Genomic DNA, 24,148 nt, shown 5'->3' on the forward strand with positions numbered 1-24,148 from the left:
GTATCAATTTATGTTAAAAAATCTGAGGGGTATAACACCCTGCCCCACTTCAAGACATTGAAAAAACCAAAATCTTTTCCTTCTGCTTGCCAACTTGAAGCAAACTTTCCTGGACACACAAGTCCCCAACCTTGTTTCCATATACAGGTTTGATCCCAAATAAAAAATCCTACTGTTCTCACAGCTCTAGCTGTGGCTACCCCAGCCTCTGGGACTAACTTCAGCTTCCTCTATTTGAACGCTTTACCTCTTTCTACAGTAAGAATGTACAGGAAAGGCTGTACATCTATCCAAATATGTAAATTGGATGAGCAGGGCAAACAGTGATTTTATTTGCTTTGTACTAGCATATCTTTCTGCTATCTCTGGGTTTCACAATCTACTTTCCTATGCCCATCCCATGAGACCATTTTTCTTACTTTTTTATTCACTAATCTTTATTAGATCATTTAAATATTTGCATGGGCTTCAGTAAGTATCAGTTTGTTCCCTGAGAGCATAGTATTTTCAGTCTTGCTTTGAGTGTTTTTTAAATACCTGCTATCACTGCTGTAACTCTCTATTTCCCTATCATTCATTAGTTTTAAAACAGGCTTGCACAAATAAACCAGAACATTGAACTAATGAGATATGAGTGAGAAGCTTCTGTAAATACAGCCTAAATTAAAGGTAGAATGTCTGCATAACTTAGATAATCTTATTCTTCACATTGCACTGAAGATGATGCTGAATGCCCTTCATTTATTAATCTTTATGAATTTAAAAAACATTCTGCCTTACTCTTTCAGCTGCTTTAACAGAGCACCTGTATGTTTTAAAATGTGAAGTAACACAGCCCTATCCAAATGCTAAAACAAAACTGCAGGCTGTAATAGATTTGATTATTTAGGCATTTTAATGTTATTGTCCACCTCCATCTGTGCAAGGTTTGAGCCTGGCACTGGCCAATATAGTTGATGAAAATTTTAAAAAATATGCAAGAACTATTGGCAGAGAAACAAAAGAAATATACTGTTACTGCTTGTACAAATTATGAGAAACTCATTAAAGCTCAATCATTTGTGGATAAGTAAAAACATTCTCAGAGGCAAAGTGCCAGTGGAAATCTCACGAGTTTTAGCTTCTGAAGTTTCCCAATAACCCTCTTTGCTGTGGAAAGGAGGGTAGCAGGGGGAGGGATGGACAGAGTCTCTGTATGGTCCACCCCTTTCTTGATCTGATGAAGGAAGATCAGATCACATTAAGGCCAAGGGCATTTAGATGAAGGTCTGTGTCCTTACTCCCACCCAGATACAGTCAATTTGCCTTGCCATTCTGGGTGCCATACTAGCAGTCACCCTAAGTGAGTGCCAACATGGGTCTCAGACTTGAACTTGGGCCAAGTCTTCACAGGAGGTGGGGAGGTAGTCAGATACTCACTTCCCTCCTCCACAGAAACAGCAGCCCAGGAGGGGGCATGTCCCAGTGGGGAGTCTCACTGGTGTGCTACACGTCCTGGCCAGAATAGGTCCTTTGGGCACAGACCTTCCTTGTGCGAGAAAGCATGAAAACTTATATTAATGTTAAAACTTATGTTAATGTTAAAGAAATTACTTTTACAGAGACTAGAAGAAGGGAGCTAAGATTACAGTTGTACATTGCTATGTACATGTCTCTGGTTTTTTAGGAGTGGGACTTACTTTTTATATAGTCTATACTGTGATGCCTGAAACCAAAGGAGTGAAAGCAGCTGCCAGCATAGGTTTCAACATCATGCTATTCTTCGACATTAAAATGCAACCCTGTTTATTCATACTGCCACAATGACACAGATCCAGGTACACCCAAGATACGTCAACATTGTGGGGCAAGGGAAGAGTCTCAGACAGGCAGCTAGTAAAGAAAATAGAATTATTTAAAAAGAGAGTTCCTATAATTCTCTTTTCCAGCAAAGGCAGTTAACTGGATAAGTGATAGCCACTTCAGTTTGCCACAGTCTAACACTAATACTAACTCATGACCTGAAGTCCAGCTCTGACAGTACTTCTTCAATCAGGGATTTCTTACTATCCTTGAAAGCAGGGAGGGATGAAATTTCAGTGAAAATCTGTATTTTTCCGTCTTGCCTTTTGAACTTGTTTCCAGAAACCTAATGTCCTCAACACAGTATTTTATGCAGCAGATTTTTTATTCACAAACACATTTTTTCCACCACTCTTCAACCTAAATATATCTTAATCAGTTTCCAGATATTCTAGCAGTGCTAAACAATTGACATTCCAAATCCCACCCCACTGAAAATCCATATTCCCGGGACTCTGTTTAAATCCCTTAAATATAGAGTGTATGACAGGGAAAAAAGAAATCACTGACTAAAGGGTAGATAATAGTATGGAAGTGAGTATATGAGAACTTTCAAAAAACATAAATCTTATGGGTAAACATTTTTTTTTAAAAGAATATAAACAGGGGAATTCTGTTCTTATGACCATCTCCTTGAAAAGCAAGAGGCAGAAACAGAATGCTTCTGTTTCTAAATTTTAATGTTTTAAAAATATACCTTCCAGTTTTTGCATCTGCATTTATTGTGTCAGGTGTTCTTAACTTGGTTAGAACGGTTAACACAAGCTAAAAGATTTTGACTTTCTAAAAGCTCAAGAATAGCGACATAAAATCGGCAAAATCTCTGCTTACTAAGCTTATGGAAAATTTCATGTGCTTTCTGAAACATGCTAAAGATCAGCTTAATATTTGGGCCCTGACTCAAGCTAAATTTAATACATTTACAACATTTTTGATTCACTCTTGTTACCCTTAGGCCACCTCTCTTTCAGTTACATATTTCTCTTCCTGCCTATGAATGGATGAACAGTGGTGAATGTTTTATTTACGAAACACATTTTGTCAGCTTTTTCACATCTGAAAATTCTTACTCATAATTCAAGAGAAAGAGAAGGAAATTGCTGCAATCCTCTGAGGTAACAATAACAAGAGACACATAAGCAGATTTTTTGAAGAAGATTGAAAAAAGGGAAATGAAAATGCGTACAAGGAGAAAAAGAACTAAAATAATCACAGGTAAACTCGTGCCTTCCATAAATACCTCTTAAATTTATGATTTTTTTCCACTTCACCTCCACAGTGGTAGCTGTGGAAAGTGACTTGGGGATTACACCCACTCATCCCCAGCTCTCTGCACATCCATTCCAGACAATCTCTCCTAACTTTAACTACTAAAGATACATGCCTAACTCTAAAGTTGATGGGCACTCAAAAGGGTGATTCAGTGCACCCCCTGATTTCTCCAGCAGAAGGGATGTACTCCTCTGAGGATGTTTACCTCTTCCAACTGACTCTGGATGAAGCTCAGAGGGCTATTTTAAGGTAGATCATTACAGTTAGATAAGATGATCCCACTCCCCCTGATATAGTATTAGCTTGTATAAAATATCGCTTCAAATGAAATGCTACTGTTTCTCCTCAGACACATGGGTTTGTGTGAAAGCTAGACACAGAGATAACCTGAAAAAGATATTATGCAAATAATCAGAGCAACTCTGTTGTTACAGCTAGTAAGGAAGACCAAAGACTAGTGCTAAATAAGATGCTCCAGGGTTTATTTAGAACAACCAAGCACTGAGAATATTAATTTTGTGATCTTCATAGGCATGGTGTCTGGAGAAGGGCATACAGATCTAAGATTGTTCAGATATCTGGATCATGGCTGATGAAAAGTCTGGGACCACTTACTCTGTAAAGAACAACAGGCAGGCATGACAATGGTACACTAAAAAATAAAGAATGGTAACTCAGTCCCCGATGGAAAATAAGGTTGCTAAGACTCCTGATCAGATCACACAGGGATGCAATTCTTTCCTTGCATCCTTGCATCTTTCAGCCCTTGTAACTTAATTCACTGTCATCTGGCTTAAGACCTGATGATGCTGTCCTGACATAAAACTCAGTGCAAATTGTGTCTGACTTAAAGTGGCAGCATTAGACCTCATTGGTGTTTTGATTTAGGACTTAATCCTAAGCAGACGGGTGTTCACATGTACAGAGGCAGTTGCAATGGTATGACACAAACTTGTCTAGCATTACATCTTAAAGGCTATGGCTGCCACTAAATTAAGTCAACAAAAGACAAATTAATGTTCTTTGCTTCATACTCAGATCAACACTGTAAAGATTTTGATGGTGATCACTGAACATTCCAGTTTGATTAAAAGCATCTTGCATTCTTCCCTTTACTTTTAGTACTACAAAACCTGAAATTAGTTTTGATAAGACACTAAAATGGGAACTAGTAAAAGCTGACAGCTCTTTTGTATGGTTTCTTACTGGTCATAAATTTACAGCACTACATCAATGAAATAAAAACATGAAATATTTTAATCTTTATTGAATCTTCTGTCATTAATAATTATTACTTGGCTAGTTTGTCCAGTCTAATAAAATGAAACAGGTAATTTTTTTCAAGTAGGAAACTTCCTCCGGTTTCAACTAATACTATGATATAATTCTCATCATCTTGTACAGAAAAGATGTTAAGGGTCTTTCTCTCACTGACAAATCCAGAGGGAAGAAACAAAACCAGCTTGCGCCTCTTTCTTATTCAAATTCATAACCCCATAAACTATGCTGATCAAAACAGAAGATATGCAATTTTGAACAACGTGCAGTCAGCTACTGAAGATACTGTGCTTAATGAGACACGTTGACCATAACCATCCTGTCCTGTTAAATTCATCAAGGAATACAGGCAAAAAACACCTCAGGACTCCTCTTTGCCTGGTGTTTGGGTGCAGACTGTCCCATCGATAAGCTTCTGAAGTCAAAGGGTCATCTGACAACAGACAGAGTGGGACAGTGAGAAGTATTACCACATCTTGCAAACACCTCCTCTCACTCCTCCTTTCTTCCTGGGCTCAGTTTTGTTCCGGGTATCTCCACCTCCTCTCCCCAGCAGCATGGGGACAGGGAATAGAGTATTTCCAGTCAGACCACCACTCTTTCCTCCTGCGGTCAGCAGAAGGGCTCCTCTGCATTTTCTTTCCCTGCTCCACATGGCTCGCCTCTCATGGGAGACAGTCCTCCACGAATTTTCTCAAGTGTAAGTTCTTACCACAGGCCACAGCCATTCCTGTACTGCTCCAGCATGGGTCATCACTGCATGCTGCAGTCCTCCCAGCACTGAACTACAACAGCAGAGGCTTCTTCTTCCTTCAGAGTCCTGACCTCCCTTAAGTGCCGCCGCCTGCGTGGGATCCTCCACAGGCTGCAGGTGCACATCTGCTCCTCCGGTGACTTCCATGGGTGGCGGGAGGTCAGCCCTGACATCTCACCATGGGGTACAGGGGAGTCTCTGCTCCTGCATACCCCCCCCCCCCCTTATCCTCCTTCCTTCCACTGACCTCAGTGTTCTCACAGGTGTCCTCCTTGTAACTCCTCACACATCCCAGACCCTCCCAGGTTCCTTCTCTTAAATACATTATCACAAAGGCACAGCCACCATTTCTAATTGGCTTGGCCTTGGCCAGAGGTGGGTCTGACTTGGAGCTGGGGGACCTTCGAGAAGCTCCTCAAGGGGCCACTGCTGTAGACCCCTCCCTCATTGACAAAAACCCTGCCACACAAACACAGCACATTTTTTTTCAGAAATCAATGCATGGGTGAATGATCCTATGATAAACAGGTAAAAACCTGCTTTCTTAGACACGTATCTCTGATAGAAATATTAGTCTTCAAGAGCTCTTGGAAATTTTATATTCTATTAAGTATTTTCTGTCCTACATGCCTAAGCCCTCAGATCATATTTACATGTCATTTGAACTCCACTCTTATTACATACTGGACTTTAACAAACAAATTCAGGCCTTTATCTATAGCCACAGTCATTCATTCTGCTGCAGAAACTACACAGTTCAATTACATGAGAGATTCTGGACCTGGGAAGACCATTTACATGAACTGTATTTTTTCTGCACAGAACTGAGATCCCCTTGACACAAATTTTGTGGTACAGGTGACTGTGTAAGCAGGGTAAAAAACTCTAATTCAGTTGAATACATTTACCATGCTGCCTTTTATACTGCTTTCCAGAGACTCTTTCTAACAGAACTTCATTTGCTCAGTGTAAAAGGAGACACTATGTAAAGGCCACCCATGATTTGATTTATGGGGACCTAAGAGATGATCTCAACCAAGAAAGTGTTTCCACTGCGCTAGGTCTTGGACATGCTCAATAGCAAGAGGCAGCTCCTTCCCTGAAAAGCCTTGAAATATAAACAAACTAGACAGACAGTGAGCAGGAGAAAAAAGTCATACGGAAAAAGTACTTTGCCCAAGGTCACAGAGCTGTTAGACATGCTGGAACAGGGTACAGAATCAGCAGATGGCCATACAACATTAAGAATACGAAACAGCCATCCAAACTATGCCCAAACCTGCACATCCCAGCTACCTATATACACCCAGATGGATGATGATAGTTTCTGCACCAAAAGATAGTAGTGATGTGAAGTATTCTTGTATCCTACAGAATTCTTGTTTCCTGGCACCATGCAGTGAGCTAAACAGTTATCCCATGTTGCCATTCTTCAAAACCTCTGCAGAAGGACGTACATGATGTACAATGCCATAACACTCCACTTACAAATTAATTATAGTTCAGCTTCCAAATTACAAAGCAGACAGGCAGTTTTTTCCCCCACTCCATGGTTTAAATGAATAGAGTACCAATAAAGCAATGAAACAATACAACTGACTTGAGCTGTACATGGTGTGGGTACGTTGCATTTGAGCTATATAACCATCTCAATGAGCCACAGCTGTGACCAGAAACCTCCCTGCTTGTCCATTCTTGTGGCTTCTCTTGCACATACTCCATTTTTGGCTAATTAAATGGGACTATGGCAAAATTAATTATCACAGTTAGTCTGTAATAGGGTTAATTTGACTGAATGAATTTTCACTTAAAAGGAACAGGAAAACTCTTCATGAAGTCTGTAAGTGTAGACTAATTCAAGGGTATCACCAAAAATCTTCTACTTTGTCCACTGCACAAGACTGCAATGCAAGTAGCTCTTGAAAACCAATTAGGTAGTCTTGCTCAGTAAAAAACTGCACAATGACTAGGAGGTCTAAGCAAGAATCACAACATTTTTGTATTTAAGAAATCCAGCCCTCCAGAACAGTAAAGATGTTATGCTGCTGAATGTTGCTAACTTGAAAGAGCAGTTTGCTGACTAACAATAGACCAAACCTATCTGAGGCAGCTATACTTATGACAAATAAAAAATCCTCAGCCAATCGACTTTATAGTTTATAATTTAACTGAGTACCAGTTTCCAATTCCATGTAATAAAACCATGATTTATATATTATTCATGTCTTCTCAGACTACTTTTGCCAAATTGCTTCTTAAAGACAGCCTTTTTTAGCTGTTTACAATGAAGTAAAAAATAGAAAAGATTGTCTTTAGTACTTAGAAAGAAGGGTAAAAAAATTCTCCTAAATAAATCTGATTAATTTGCTTACATTAATGATAATAATGGAAAACCTAAATATAAGTATTTTCATTACAGAACCAATTTAAACACATTGCAAAATCTTCTCAGCAAGATCCTCAGAGCAAGGCAAGAAAGAAGCAGCAGTGATCATTAAAGTATATGTAAGACAAAAATAGAAAATTGTATTTGTCTTTGTTGATATTATATTCCTGGCTCCACGAGCAAGGCCCTTTAATGTACAGTTCTTACCACACGCTGACAAACAGTGCTTCATGCAAGAGTGGCACAAGTGTGCATGTGTGCTAGCTCACAAAGTAGCTGCCCTATTAACAAGAACACAAACAGAATTTTTTGGAGGGAGGAATGTATTATCCAAAACCCCCTCAAAATAGAAATCACACAAATTATTCATACAGAAGGCTGTTGTGAGTCTGATCAAGGCTGCTGGCCTCCACTAGCCTCATGGATCTAGCTTATGGAAGAGAACAGGCTTCCTACTGAAATACTTTGATAACTGAGAAGAATCACGCCAATGATAGCAAGGAATAGTCCAGCTCAGATATAAATAAGATGAACAGAGAAAGTGGGAGGAAAAGACATCTGCAACCACAAAGCCAGTATTAAAATTTGCTAAGTTACACATTTGGCATCCTCTGGCAGCTGCTTGCCTTCTTTAAAAATCCTAGATGAGTGAGCTGCCTGCATGCTTACAATATGCCCTCCACAAATTAAAATATTGTTCTATATGTTGAAATAATTTGACCAACTTTCGCTATCCTTTACAAGACATGTAAGAGCAGGGTGATGGTCAGTTACCACAGATCAGTGCTGTTACAACCACATAGTTCACTGGGATGTACCAGTGAGATGTCCCAGACAGCTATACACTAAGTCACATTGCAGTATGGCCCTGAAAACATTCAACAGATGGTTCAGGTTGCATCTGAATCTGAATGCTCATCTTGCTGCTGAACAAATATAACAGACCATGCTCTCCAACCATTGCATCCCTAACAATCTGCTTGTAAAGTTGTTAATGTCAAAAACAAAATAGCACTGACAAGTAAAAAGTAAGATAATCTGAGCTGTTGCTCTGTTTATGTAGTTGCTGTCTCCCATCTTCCCTCTGTGCCAGCTCACACACCTTCTGAAGAATCTGTACGCTGGTGATGGCCAGAGAGAAGGAAATAATTCCTCATAGTTGAAAGAGACTCTGGAGAGGTCATCTGCCACATCCAAAAAGCTCTGGAGCGTCCCTATTATTCAGGATCTCAGTTAATTTAGCCACTCTTCCTTGTTACAGACTCTGCAAGTAACCTTTTTATATTTTTTAAGCAAATATGCTGGTTGTAGGGTGATTGATGAACTTGTCAGTATGGTTTTTTACAAACACCAAATGTCTCTTCTTCTCTCTGTTCCTGAAACTACTCAGTCTTGCTAAGAAGAAATTAAGAACCGCTCTATCACAACCTGGGCGAAAAAGCTGACATCAATAAAATTTAGGAATTGATTTGTTAATCTGTATTTAGATCTATGATCCAAGTAATCGATGGATGATATTACTAAGTACCCTACTGTTTCATGGACCTAAGGTTTCAGGCAAGTTAAGTTTCTTTTGGGTTTCTCTAGCAGCAAGAAATGCTCATTCTGAAGATGCCTTTTGGTTTTCATTTCTCTCTTAGTCAGGCAAAGAGTTCCTTATGCTCTTAATAGTTGCACCAATGACTTTCATACAGTGGACTGATGACAGGCTAGGGGAAATCAGGGCTGATAGCAAGAGTTTGGAAAGTCTATTGCTGAACATCTGGAAGTGGAGGCAAGAGGAATTTATGAGAGGAAAACATCTGACCACCCCCAACCTTATAATTTTCTTTGACTGTTCTCTAGCACCTGTGCTGAATCATGCAGCCTAGCAAGTTAGTACATCATAGGGGCCACATTAAGGGAATGATACCAGTAAATCCAAGAAGTGAGAAAGGAAAGGATGGGAACTTTGATGGGGATAGAGGGGTGGCAGCATTGTGCAGTGCCAAAGACATTCATTCTGGGTGAAACACCACATTCTGGGTGAAACACCCACAGAGTGGGATACGCTCATTCTGGGTGAAAAAGTGATGTGCAGAAAGGAAAAATGAGCGGCTGACACTGTGAGTCCAGACAAGGCAGGTGAAGGAAATTCCAGGAACTGTTGGGGGCTCCTTGACTTGCTTTGTATTTGACTGCTAGGGAGCAGGGATCAACAAAAGCTCATGTGTAGCTGTCCCTCAGGACTGCCTCTAGCTGCATGGGCAGCTATTATAGCTTAATTCCTGATACTAATTGGAATGCTTCCAAAGTATTGACACAAACAGTAATATAAAATCATATAGGTAATCTCTATATTTCATTTGATCTGTATAGAAGCAGGGAGACAGAAGAATGGGTTTTGGAGATGCACCTCTTTTTTTGAGAGAACTGGGAAGATGGCACAGCAAATGATGAAGAAAACTGTTGAAGGCCCTGTCTGTCCTTGTGCACTCCTCTCTCTTCTGCTAGTGCACAGATGCATTTCTACTGCACGGTGCTTCCCCAACTGTCACTTCATTGCACCCTGCGCTCTCTGACTTCCTCCATTCCACCATCTGAGTGATACATGTATAAAACAGACTCCACTGGAGGCTACGTGTATTGTCCGGGGATTTGTCCTTTCTTTTTAACACAGAACAAAACTCAGATTTCTTCCCCTTCATGACTTCACTGCCAACACTATCACTTGAATATCACATGGCTCACCTCCACAGTGACATTGCAGGATACACCAAATACAACAGGAGATGCCCCAAGAAAACTCCAGCCCTCTGGTAGGCAGTAGAAAACTCATCACGACCATTCCCTGGTGACCAGTGGGCCTGCTGAGGCAGTTGTTTGAATTTTCTATGCTTATTTTTTATTACTAAGGTGGGATTAACAGGGTTCAGCAACAGCTTTTGAGACCTACAAACTCTTCCTGTTATGGAACAACATCCTGAAGACCTATTTTTCTCTAAACTAAAAAAAAAATCTTTAATTCATTATTTCGATATGATTCTTACATTCTTAAATTCTAAAATTTGCAAACCAAGCACATAGCACCATGAGCATTTTAGACACTACCAAAATACTAATAATTAGAACAAAACTGTTTCCGCTGTAGTTTTTGTGGTTTGCTTCATTCCCTAATAAATTTAAAGGGAAAAAAAATATTTTTCCTACAACCTTTTTAGCTTTCAAGTACTTTTTTATTTAAAAAAATCTATTTTCAGTACCAGTGAAATTAATCATATTATGACAGGAAAGCAAAATTGTTTCATTTCATAAGATCTTCTAACAGCATGAAGCTAACCCCATGGTCTCTAAGACAGAAATTCTGCCAGCTCTAGACTTACAAAGAATCGGCAGAGAAAAACAAGTTTCTCAGATGGAACTGTTAGTCATGATATGAAGAATGTGTGTTCCCTACAGATGTTATAGCTATTTGTATGATAAATCCTGATCATCACTATAGGAATTCTACAGCCTTCTTTTAAGTTAATGCTCAAGTTGAAATTAATCTTCTTTTGACAATGTTTGCCTAATATTTCAATGTTGAACAACATTTCCAAGCTTTACATTTAGAGTGAGCCTACTGGGCACTTTTAAAGCTGTATTCCAGACTTTGTACTTGCTTCAGAAAGATTTCGTTTAATTCTTCAACACTTCACAAATATTTCTAGAAAAGACAAGTATAATAAGCATTGATAAATGCTTAACACGGGCACATCTAGACTTGCAAGTTCACTGGAATTAACATTAGGTTTAATTTAGAGCACATGACAGGTTGTAGAACAGCTCCCTGGAAGAAAATATTCATTCTAGAATAAAGTTACCTCATTCCCATGTTCAACGCTTCAACTGTTTTGAGTAACATGAGATAAACAATAACAAAGCATGTTTGTTCCAGTCTGCAAGATCGTTGCTTTACTCAGGAATCACAGTCTGGGGAATTCAAAACGAAATGAGGGATACGAAAATACCTTAAGGTATCTCCAAGGAACTGAAGGTTGCATAAATATCATTGGTGTCAAATGGCAGCAGCCCTTTTAAAATCAACACTACGTTTACATACTTCAAAGGCCTGCGTTACGTAGAACATGGTGCTACACAGGACACTGCACCCCCCATACCACATAAAGATTTTTAAAAGAGGATGCCTCTCTGCCATCACCAATGCATCCTTTCACTCCCTGCCTACACCCTCTTATTCACTCATAGGCAGCAGGAGGTCTAGGCTTGTTGTCTGGTTTTGGAAAGAGATGGCAAAATCTTTGGTGGGGAAACAAAAACCAGTGATGTTTTATTTGGGTGATACATGTTGACTTGATCTCAGTATTTCTTTTGCTCTCACATATAGAGATCAAAAGATAAACTCTAAGTGCTCACACTATCTGACTCTCAAGAAAAATTTCTTGGTGGAAGAACTGAGTACTGTCCAATAAAGGGAAGGCTGCTGTACTTTTCACAACAATAAGGGTTTTTGTCAGCCTTGGTGTTGCTGGCCATGAAATTTGCTTTGAGTTTATGGAGCTTCTGTGAATTCTTTTTTCTTAAAATGCCATTTTAATAATGCGCTTAATCTTTTAACATCTAGCTTCGGTTGTTTCCTGAAACCTGTGCTGAAAGAGGCAGTACTGATGAGACCAAGGCATTAAACCTCAGTAATTACCAGTTCCAAGTACAGCATTTGGGGCAAAGAATAAAATGAGACCAGGAGCCCAGGCTGGCACGCATTGGCAATCCGCAATGGATCACCAAGTGAGGAACCTTAAAACACCTTGGGGGTGGCCAGGGTCCTATGACAGGAAAGCCTGAAACTATTCCAACCAAAGCAGAAGATGAAAATGAGGCTCTTCAGAAAAAGGAGGAATAAACCTAATTCCTCAGCCCCAGACCTTCCCATACTGAATCCCTGATGTTATACAAAGTACTTTGATGTTCATGCTACCTGATGATGTTGACAGCAAAAAACCGTTAATCACCTGATGCAGATAATTCTGGTGCACGTCCAGAGAATATTTAGGTGCAGCAAAAAAAGGTGGAGACAGAGAAGAGCTTGGGTCTTTTACTGCTCATCTACATTTATATATTTTTTGTGTGGTCTCCTGTGAATGGTCTTTACTTCCAAATCTTTTTGCAACCTCTGTGTGCTCTGTGTTCTTGAGGAGGCAAAACTGCATCAGGTATTCACAAGGCCAGAGCTCTGGCCTTGTGAGAATAGTGCCTAAGGAGCACCTTCAGAAGAGCGGGGCAGGGAGAGCAACTCTAGTCCTCTAGTCTCTGGGCAACCAGGCTTTCCAGCACCACTGTGCTGGAAGATAAGAGAAACTGTGCCCAAAACACAGACCCAAGCTCAAGGAAAGCAAGCCTGTGGAGCCCACACAGATGAAGAAGAGACATTTAAAAGCTCATGCTCACCCTACAGAGTCCAGTCACAGAGGCCTGGTGACACTTCCTGAGCAGGTGTTCGCCATAGCTGCGGTAGTGCCAAACTTTTACCACTACTCTGTGGTCCTTAGGGAATACCATAGCCCCACCTCCACTGCCAAGGGGACAGGCACATAGAATGGTGCACCTAACAGGACAGCTGCTTCAAAAGGGAAGGTCAGAAAACTGTCTGTAGCTTAATTCACCAAGAAAATCAAAGTTCTGCAGACAGCATTTTCCCCTCATCAGAAAAGTGAGACATTTGACATTCTGTCCCACAACCTAGTTTTGGCGACTTTACTAAAAGAAAGGGGGCAACTGCAGACAATGTATGAAGCTATTCCCCTGTGTAAAACTGTTTTGTCAAGATCCGAGAAGCAGTCTTAGCACAGAGTTCATTTAAGCAATATTTAAAGCAAGCAACCTCAAACTCATAGACTAAAATCATAATAGAAGCAAGATGACTCAAGTATACAAGATATAGGAATTGGCTTATATAAATGCTTCCTGCGGTAGATTTCACCCCCATACAGTTCCAAAGATAAAATCTAATGTTGAAAGAAAAAACAACATAATACCTCACATTTCAAACCCAAATCCTGTTGTAACTGGGATAAAAGGAAACATGCTATTTCATACATACTCTGATTAAAATATATTGTAAAATTTGTATCATTATAAGCAATTGTAATCACTCCATTAAGCAAACCATATAGAAGACAACATTGGCCTAAATACAAAGTTCCATAATAATATCAGGTTTTCTGCTTAAAACATCTTTTTCATCTTAACAAAAAATGTTATACTGAATTACCTTTTCAGGCAATGGACATTTCAGCTAGTTTCAGGACAACAGTTTATTCTTAATTTACTATTGTTTAACTTTAAGGAACACCCAGGAATAGTTAATTGAATAAATAACAGTCTGGTATTAGGATCTCTGTTTTTTCCCCAACTGTTCCCTGTTTGCTGTCCTGTGTTTTTTGTCTTGTTAGATAGACATTAACCTGTTAGACTGACCTTCACTTCCCTACCAATCCCTACAACACATTAAAATTCTTTTAAAATACAACTTGAGAGACTGCCTTTTGGTAAACCTCCTAAAGCGAGCTCTACAGACCACTCTGGCATGCATTGTGTACATGCATCTGTCACGAAAATCTGATGACAAATCATGTGTTTCTTGACAGATAGGCTGCACTGACTTCAAATTCCCAAATGTCTTTGTCCACCAGGAAGAAAAACATTCTCCTTTAAAGCAGTGATCATTCTCAAACTCCACTTCAATCCTCCATTTGCTTTAGTCTGTATTATCATTTATTTGTACTACAATTTTTCTGGATCAGTTAAAGCCTGTCACAAGATATATCTTCCTGATCATCTTTTGGTAAAATGTAAAGAGACAGGAACTAATGAAAGGAATGAAAGCAAATGTTTCACAGTAATAATGCTGTTTTCAGACGGTGAGAAATGAAGATCCTTTTTAAGACTGACCTACCCCAGTTTGTTTAAAATTAAACTGAACTTGAACTGATAAACTACTCTTTTGAGATTAAGCTGAATACTGTACATTCAGCAAAACACAGTAAATCTAAACATACCTGAATTGGAGTCAAACTTTGTTTCTGACCTGCAAAAGAAAATAAAAAGATCATAAATTACAAGAACTGCTTTATGCCATAAAAGCCATTTGTAAGACTGATCCCCTCGAGTAAATATCATCTTTAACAAGACTATCTACCTCCGTACATTAATATTTAATGCATTCAAGGGCATTTGAACCCAAATAATAACTATTATCTTCAATATTTAGTTGTTTTTTTTTTACAATGTAGAGTTACAAAGAAGATATTTTAAAAGACAAATCACAAAATGAATGCAGAAAATAGAATATAAATTTAAAACAGGATTAAAGTATATGCTGTGAATCATGGCACACAGTTGTTTCTATGAAATAAATATTGTTTTCATTCATTTTCATTTTTGAAAAGTCATTAAGAGGATTTAATTTATTCATGAATGTTTCCAATCTATTTTTGAAGCAGATACTGTTTCATTAATGTCATATGTATTGTATCCAATGATCTGTACTTAATTGTACAACATCCTAGGAGGGTTTTGTTTGTGTGTGTCTTCAATTTACTTACTCTGCACATAGGAATAAGTGGTTTGATTTTCTTGAAAGTGGAAAGCGGGGGGTGGGAGAGAGGGAGAGAGGAAGGGAGCCAGACCTAAATTTTAACTTGTTTTAAAGTCTTTGCAAAAAGACAATGATGTGTGTATTATGCACCATTAGCTTTGGTCGTGCACTGCAGATTTTTCTCTCTCTAACAAGTAGTGTTTTCTTCTAAGGGCTTAGCACTTAGCAAATGAACCCTATAGCCTGTATATTTAATAAAAGGAAGAAAAAATTAGCCCTTGTGGGAACATCATGTTTCAGATATAGGTTAATACTTGTAAATGTAGAAGCCTTTGAAGATCTCAATTCAACTGTGGGAAAACTTAAGTTGGGTAATTACTCTCAAGATGCTGCTGATGTGCTGTCAAGCAGAATTAACCCTATGACTAGGCCTATCTACACAATCTGCTATAAAACAGCATTGTCTATATTGAGCTCTCAAACCAATTAACGGGCATGTTCCAATCAGATTTATATTGCCCACTAACAATCAGTTGTACACATGGTCATGGCTGTCACAGCAGGACACAAGGTCTGACCAGCAGGAGACCTGTTAAAGGATGTTACGTTGGCAGCAAAATGCATTTCCCCAGAAATTCTAAGGAGGAAGTACAATGTTGGATCCTTTTACATTGCATCAAGGAGGGGATGTATTTTGGGAAGTTACAGTCCTTCTATTTTCAAAAATAAATGTCCAAAGCTCAAGAAGAAATTGAAGATTTATTTTCTTATTTTATAAGCTTCTATGTACAGGTATGTGTAGGTCTATTTTAGACATACTCTCTATATTTTATATAATTAGCATTGTAATCCCATACCAATGATCTATGCTACAGCAAACAAATATCAAATCAATCATGATTTTAAAAATGAACACGTTCACACTATTAGTTACAGTTAAAGCTGTCAGAAAAGAAACAAATTCCCTCTCCCTTTCCGATCATTCTCCACCTTCCCCCAATGCTTACAATCTTTGATGTCTTAAATATAACCCTCAGGTGGTGAAAAGATGGAAGGGAAAAAAACATAACTTCTTTTCCTAATTGATACTTAAAAAGTACCACCAAAAGCACTGAACAAAGAAAGTATCTTGCTGATGTGCCTTCATGAATACTACCCCCACGGACTGCCCAGGATACCAGCCCATGCTTCTGTTTGGCAGTGCATTTCCTTTGGTATTTACGCTTTGCAGGATAAAGTCTCCTCCTTGTGAAAAGTGTGTAACTGGGGGGAATTCCACTGAGTTCCAGGCAAAGCCACTTAGTATTTTATTTAAAATATTCTCCTCAAGCTGCAATATATTTCTAGACTGTTGTCTCTTGCTCACACCTCACTACCTACATAGTCAGAGGCAACGGACGAATCTTACCCTCAGTGTCTGTTTATCTGTATATCAACTTCTTGCTGCCCAAATTCTAGATACTTGGTATTAGCTGGTCAAACAAAGACCCCTGTTCTCAGCCTGCACGGCTTGGCGTGGACCTATGCACTGCAACTTGTGGCATCAACAAACTGGCCCAGGGGCCAAGATGGCAGAGACTACATGGGGACGATGGTCACAAGGGTCACTGCACACTTTAATGAGTACCAAAGCTCCAAACAGTCATAAATTACTGGACAACAGATCAGAAAATTGATATGGGGTGATAAATGAAGAGCATTTCGTCTGGTAACAGCAGAAAAGCTATGAAAGAAAATGCAACATGGGAGGTAGCACTAAGAGCCATCGAGAGGAGAAGGGCCATCTACATTATGGTCACCATGTCATCTTGGGAAGATGATGCAAAGTTTAGGACACAGTATTACAGAAATTGTTAGAGATCTTAGAAAGGCACAGAAAAAAAGAGAAAAATAATGAAGTGTCTTTGGTGTTGCAAGTAAGTCACAAGTAGCAGATGCAAGAGACTGCTCTGCAAGAACACAGTCATCATGACTACTTGAACAAAGGACAAAGCTTCCAGTAACTTCATTGGAACCAGCACTTTTCCCCTAGATCTTCCAATACATATATTGTTTTCTTGACAGCATGCTAGACAAAGGTATCAGAAACCAGTTGCACATAGGTGTTAAAAATATGCAACTAAAAATGGCCAATAAATACAGTAAAATTAAGTTCTGAAAGTACATTCCAAGGGGGTGTTCTGCTACATACATAAATATTCACTCTGACTCCTTTATACTTTTAAAACTACATTAACTAGGAGGAAAAACTCTGTACATCGTTTGTTACCATTGTACATACTCTGATATCCAACCTAAGCATCCTATCAGACAAGAGGCACCTTACAGAGCCAGGTACTGACCTTACAAACTGTCTTTTATCATTTATCATATCAAGAGAGGAAAAAAAAATCCACAACAGATAATAGCTTGGGCATAGTTTCTCTACTTTCGACCCACAGGAGTTCTCTGAAAGTCAGGGAATCATTCATAAATAGCTCTGGAAAGAGGTCTATATGCATGAAGAGAGCAAGAGGGTATTAAAAAAGTGCTTTCCAACTGGGATACCACTCAAATACACACAATACATGGCAATACAAACGCCAAGTAGCTCAACTACCAACACACAATATGCAAGCAAGTAGTTAGCTAAGGACAAGGTGCCGCAATACTTTTAAAGATCTCAGACATAATTAAATCAAACACAAACAATAAAATATATGATGGCCATTTTATCGTACTGCAAAGAGGTAGAGGATTTTGACCTGTTCCTCTTAAAAGACACTGTAAACCAGATGCTCAGACTGCTAAGTACTGAGAAAGAAACTGAGTAATGATAATCACCCTGTGTTCCTATAGTGTGAATTTTAAACTACTGCCTTCCAAAGTATGACTGAACTGCAATTGTTCAATGCCACATACTATGGCATGACAAGACACACTACAGCTGAAGCTAACACAGATCTGCTATTTTACAGTGAAGTGGGCTTTTGGGAAGGAGAGGGGAAAGAGGACTTACTGCAGAACCTCTACTGTTGCTTTACAACTGTCTTTATCTTTCACCCTTATTGATGAACAGGTTTATTCAGGTTTTGCTGAAGCCCAACATTGAGAACAGCCTTTGAAAGCCCCACAGCTCTCAGAAAGAATTTGATGAAATCTCTGCAGTTCTAATCCCTTTGTTTTATCACTGAAGGAGTCATTGACTCCTCTTGGCTTTCTTATGCCTTTGCATTAGGAGTTTATACCAGGTTGTTCCTTTGCAAGATTTTGCTTCAAGGATGCTAAACACAACATGGGTAGGGGCAGACATTCAACATGCTACTCCTCTCTGAAAAGGACTTTAATTGAATCAAGGTTGGTTACAGTTGTAAAGATGACAGGTACAGCTTTGGTGCATCTTTTATTTTCAAAGATTGTCATGGGCAGTTTGCTGAAGAGACAACAATCTAGCAGGCTCCTGATGAAATCCAAGACAACTGATGTCCCGGCCCACATGAGTGAGCAGAATAAAATCATTCCTCTCTCCTTCCCATTTACCCCCAATTGTACAGAAAGTACCAAGTTAAAATAACAGCTTTCTTGCCTACAGCACTGCTAGCAAGCTAAAGAAGGCCAGGACAGAAATGCTCAGTCATGAACATGTCCCTGGACACTGTGCTGGCCCATATCATGCTTATGAGAACTAGTAGGACCTAGACAAGCTGCAGGGGAGGCTCAGGCCAGGGACCATTCCCCATAAACAGGATTAACCAGGCCACTGTGTTTCAGAGGAGAGGAATTTAGGCTAACAAACACAAGCCATGTCTTGTCACTTGCCCTTTGGGCCAGAGAAGAGGCTTTTGTTCATCTTATTTACAAGTATGGACACAGCCCTTCTGAAAAAGCAAACCACTTGGAAGTGGCCACCGATCTTACTCATAAGCCCAAGCTCCAAATAACAAGGCAAGTTCCAGAAAGAAAAACACAGTAGTATTCCAATGTAAAAAATAATACATGATGTAACTATCTGGTAATTACGAGACCCGCATCATCAAGGAATTTGAGAAGCCCCTGAGCGTTAAGAAGCAAGTAGTTCCTTCGGCAGCAGAAGGAGCAAAGCTGGGCTTGCTGCTGCATTGAGGCCAGGGAAGAGATCCTGTGGTGTCTAACGAAGCAAAACTACTCACAGGTACTTCCCAGAGCTGGACATTCATAATGCCTCTCTCTCTCTTCCACCCTCATGTGGATTCTCTGTTATATACAATAATATATATATCATTTACAAAAATATTATCTGGTATAATCTAATAATATAGTTGAACTCTTGTTCCAGTCTCCCCTCAGAGAGGGTTTGAATGTGGTTTCTCTTCCGATTTCATGAAAATTTTAAGAACTTAATATCTTTGAGGTTTAAGAGCTACTCCCTTGCCAAATTTGGCTGAAATTGTCAAATAGATTAAATGATACAGTTTTATTATTAGGAAAGGATTGACACACAGACAGCACAATGTTGTAAGCCTTAGTTCCTTAGGAAGCCTGTTAGATAGATTTTTTATCTCGCTTTCCTAGACCAAAGGAAAAAGATTGATTCACCGTTGATGGATGCCGTGACAATTTCAGTTCTGCATATTGATGAAAAGCCAAATTGAAAAAGAGCATTTTAACATCATCTTAGTCATGAACAGTCCCCGTGTGAGCTCTCTACAGAGTTTATTTTAATGTGAGAGTTATAAACAGGTAAATATAGAAATCTACAGCTTCTGCAGTCATAATCCATAACAATCCACCCTACCTGATTTTTACTTCAGGTACATACCTACACATAGTAAAGTATAAGGTAGGTTAAGACGAGCTGAAAATTATTTCTTCCAAGCAGGGTGACTGATGAAACAGTCAGTATGAAGCAGTGTGAATTTCAAACAGGGGAAATCACATACCAGACTTAAAAGTTTCCAAAGAATCCACTGAAATTTTAACAGTGAAAATATAAATAAAATTCATAGTAAAATCAGTGGAAGTTATCTATATATATCTCTAGGATTATGTAAATCTTTACATTTATTTCCTCTTATTTCTAAGTACCTTCAACAAGGATTTGCAATTCAGCTGTGCTCAGCAATAATTAAAACAATTTCACAGGCTTGTCTCAATGAGACATTGCAATATTTAAAATATTACATTTCAAGTCCCCTTTTCCTTCTTTTCTGCATCCTAACACATTTCTCCTAGGAAGCCTACACCAATATTTGCCTTTTGTAAAGGATACTTGTTGAATGTCCTCTACCTCCTTATATTCCCTCATATTACCTCCCTCATATTCCTGCACTTGTTTTCACTGCTGGAGACAGTATTGCCCGGAGAATACAAGCAAAAGGAAATCTCAGGTTCGCTGTTGTACTGGCTTGTAGCTGGCAGTCTCATACGACCTGCTCCTTGCACAGCCAGTGATCTTAGCTTGCAGTAAATCGACAGTGCCTTACTACATTTGTGGGCAGCAACCAGCTCACTACAATAGAGCTGATCTATTGAAAAAACCAAGACCAGGTGGCTTGTGGATCAAGGAAAAAAATGAGATTAAGTGGTTTTTGTTTTCCAAACTTGCTCTTGCTTTCCTAATCCTTAACATAAAAATATTTCCAGACTTCATTGCTTACATGAGGGTAGTGAAATGAACATTCAGCACCAGCCAAGCAGCTGCCAGTTAGAGGATATTAAAAACCACCCATGAGTCGGGAAGCTGCTATGACTGCAGCTCCTCTATGCCACACTTGCCAAGCATCCAGTGAAAAGAGCCTTTCCCCAAGAGCTACCCAGCAGCTGCACCCAAGGGCAGAATTGTACTGTTCTGGCTCCAAGGGGCTCATGAGGACCAGGAGCACAAAGTCCTGCTCCACACCACCACAGAATTAGTTATTCCCAGGTCAAGCTTCAGCAATGGGCCCATGCTACAGCTGTGATAAGATGAACACAGATTAGCATGTTTTCAGCATTCAGGCAGGATTTGATGTGGATTCAGCATTTGGGTATGTTCAGATGTGGATGATGCCATGAGCTGTATTCACAAAGCAATTTTACAGCAGGGACTGCAGTAAACACAGCATTCATACTGATGGTCATCCTCAGAGGTGGATTAAACCTCTGGATTCTAGGTGCCTCTGAGGAAGACAAACACTCTGCTATCTTGACTTTTGCTGAGATCATTAGGAGTGCGTAACAACTTGTCATCCAGCAATATGGCAGACTCAAAACAATGGTTGATTTCAACCAAGAAATGATGGAGCAAGAAGAAAACAATGCTTGATGAGAACTACTTAGTTTTAACTCCATCAGCCTTTTCTAGGGGACAGTCACAAAAAATTGCAGAAACTCTTGCAAAAGTTTTAAGATCCTCAAGCTTCTCAGAGATACACAAGACCTAGTAAAAATCTGGATTTGGATGAGAACTGTTTGGTAATACTGCCTGCTGACTGACTGAGACAGCAGTGTGCCCAGGTGACCAAGAATGCAAATAGCATCCTGGCTTGCACCTGAAATCATGTGGCCAGCAGGACCAGGGAACTGATCATCCCCCTGTACACAGCACTGGTGAGGCCGCACCTCAAACACTGTGTTTTAGGACTCTAACTACAAGAAAGATATTGAGATGCTGGAGCTTGTCCAAAGAAGGGCAACAAAGTTGGTGAAGTCTCATGAGGAGCATCTGAGGGGACTGGGGTTGTTTAGCTTGGAGAAAAGGAGGCTCAGGGGAGACCTTAGCGCTCTCTACAACTACCTGAATGGAGGTTGTAGTGAAGTGGGTGTCAGTCTCTTCTCCTAAGTAACAAGTGATAGGGACAAGAGGAAATGGCCTCAAGTTGCAGCAGGAGAGGTTTAGGTTGGATATTAGGAAAAAATTATTCACCAAAAGGGTTGTCAAGCATTGGAAGAGGCTGCCCAGGGAAGTGGTTGAGTCATCATTCCTGTAAGTATTCAAAAGACATGTAGATGTGGCGCTTAGGGACATGGTTTAGTGGTGGACTTGGCAGTGCTAGCTTAACTGTTGAACTCAGTGGTCTTAAAGGTCTTTTCCAACCTAAATGATTCTATGATTCCTACACTGGCAAGAGCCAATTTACTCCAAACAAATGTTATTAAACAGAAGCTGCTGGTTTTGACAAAGTTTTGTGAGGAAACCAAGTCAGGGTGGATGAAGTTGCTCAAGTAGTTCTATTAGATGTTATCAGAGATGCCACAGCAGTTATGTCATATGGCCTCTCCTAGCCAGATAGCCAGTGCTAATTTGTCATTTGGCCGGCTCAAAGGATATAAAGATTATTAAGAAAGCTTAAAGACCATTAATTAAGCACTCAGCGTTGAGGCAAGGAAATTCCTTGTATAGATCTAGCCTGATGACTGAAATCCTCCCTTGTGTTGGGAAGACAAGAGTGGTACAATGTTAATGGCACTGCAGTATTGCCCAGCCATGCTTTGCTTTTCTCACAATTTGCTTTTGGATGTCTGAGAGATGTTGAGAAGACCTGACATGGTTCAACAAAAATCAAATGAAAACATGACATGAATAAGGGTGTTGCTATTTCTCCTAGTGCATGTTCAGAAGAGCCAACACCATTACCAAGAATTCCTTCCAGGAAGCAATAAAGGCAGCAGTGGGTGATTTATGAAGACTTGGCGATTCATTCCTTGGCCCTAAAAACTGGAAACTGACACAACAATAATATTTCTTTTTTTAAAAGAAAATCATTCTCCCAGGCTTCCCAGTTCCCATCTATACCACGTCTTTTTCACACAGTCCTGCATATGGTAAAGGACATGACCGTGGTTTATTAAATATGGAATAGCTCCTCTCCTATGGCAATAGCGAGAGCCGTGGATTTCACTCAGGTCCATTGTAACCTTCTCTTGCCATGTGCACAAGAAAATGACTTGAAAAATTATAAAGTAGGTGCAATCTTGCAAATACACCTGGCCTTTCAAAAACACTGAGCATTTGAGTGGCATAGGTGGCTCTGTGAACCGATACAGAAAAAAACGACTTTGCCGCAAAGGCTGTCCAGCCATGATAAACATGGCTTACAAAAAATTAACACAAGCAGGTATAGTTGATAAGCATGAGGGTTTTTTTCTTTGGCTGATTAGTTTTCTATCATCAGATCAATGTGCTGCATCAGGACACACACCAGCTGCATCAGTTCCAGTGAAGGGAAAGCCATGAAAAAATGCCTGGGGGGAGCAGGCCTGCTTCTTTTAGCATAAGCCTGCAGCTAGATTGGAGTAAGTGTAACATAAAACCACATAAGGGCTGGCTTGCAGAAAAGGAGGTCCTTGAGATTACTTTATTGTCTCTCTCATTTATTGCTTTCTTTAGGCAGCTGTACTGGGATGTAAGAGACTGGTGTGAAAGTTTAGAGATGGAATAATTAGATTCAATGGCATGATTATGGATTTTGTGTGGGGCACCTTTGATTGCGGAAAAAGTTAAAGCATGTTCTCTTCATAAAGCTTGGGAGGTTTCTCATAACAGTAGTGCAAATAGGTAGATGAAGAGATGTTAAATTCCTAATTGTTTCTTTTATCTTTCCTGTGACAGAGACAGAGTTCTGTTTTAAAGACATACCAAAAAGCAGGTCTTTCATCTGGAGTGTAAAATTCATGTGTTCCCTGACCTCGTGTGTCACATGGTAATGAAACAACGTAAATCAGAAATGTTAAAAGTTGAAGTTTGTTAATATTACTGCTGAAGCTCCAGTCTCTTTCCTGGTTAAATTGACAAGACCATAGTCCAAACATATATATTTACAGATTACAACAACACAAAGAAAAAAAATTAATGGACACCCAATGAGAAGCAAATGGAACAGCAAGTTTCAGATGACTATCTGGAAATTAATAAACCCCACGAAAAACGCCACCACATAAACAACTTGCATTTTAAATGGGGCAACAGATTTCCTTTGTATCTTACTACTACCTTACTCCTAAGAAAATACTTTGGTGATTTACACTCTGTGGGGAAAATTTAGTAACTAGTATACATTTTGCATTCTCTTATCTATGTTTCCTTACTTTTTTAGCTGTCTGG

At 39.5% G+C, this 24,148-nt stretch overlaps 1 protein-coding gene across 3 annotated transcripts in view; it reads right to left on the minus strand.

The window, feature by feature from the left end:
- The window catches only part of MSRB3 (methionine sulfoxide reductase B3), an 87,186-nt gene that overhangs the window by 24,762 nt on the left and 38,276 nt on the right, over positions 1 to 24,148 (minus strand). For all 3 annotated transcript variants that reach the window (XM_074902932.1, XM_074902933.1, XM_074902931.1), the window contains one exon: positions 14,570 to 14,598. In XM_074902932.1, the coding sequence (XP_074759033.1) occupies positions 14,570 to 14,598 (29 nt within the window). The remainder of the gene's footprint in view (positions 1 to 14,569; positions 14,599 to 24,148) is intronic.

This window comes from Athene noctua, chromosome 3, assembly GCF_965140245.1.
Source record: "Athene noctua chromosome 3, bAthNoc1.hap1.1, whole genome shotgun sequence".
Taxonomy (NCBI): Eukaryota; Metazoa; Chordata; class Aves; order Strigiformes; family Strigidae; genus Athene; species Athene noctua.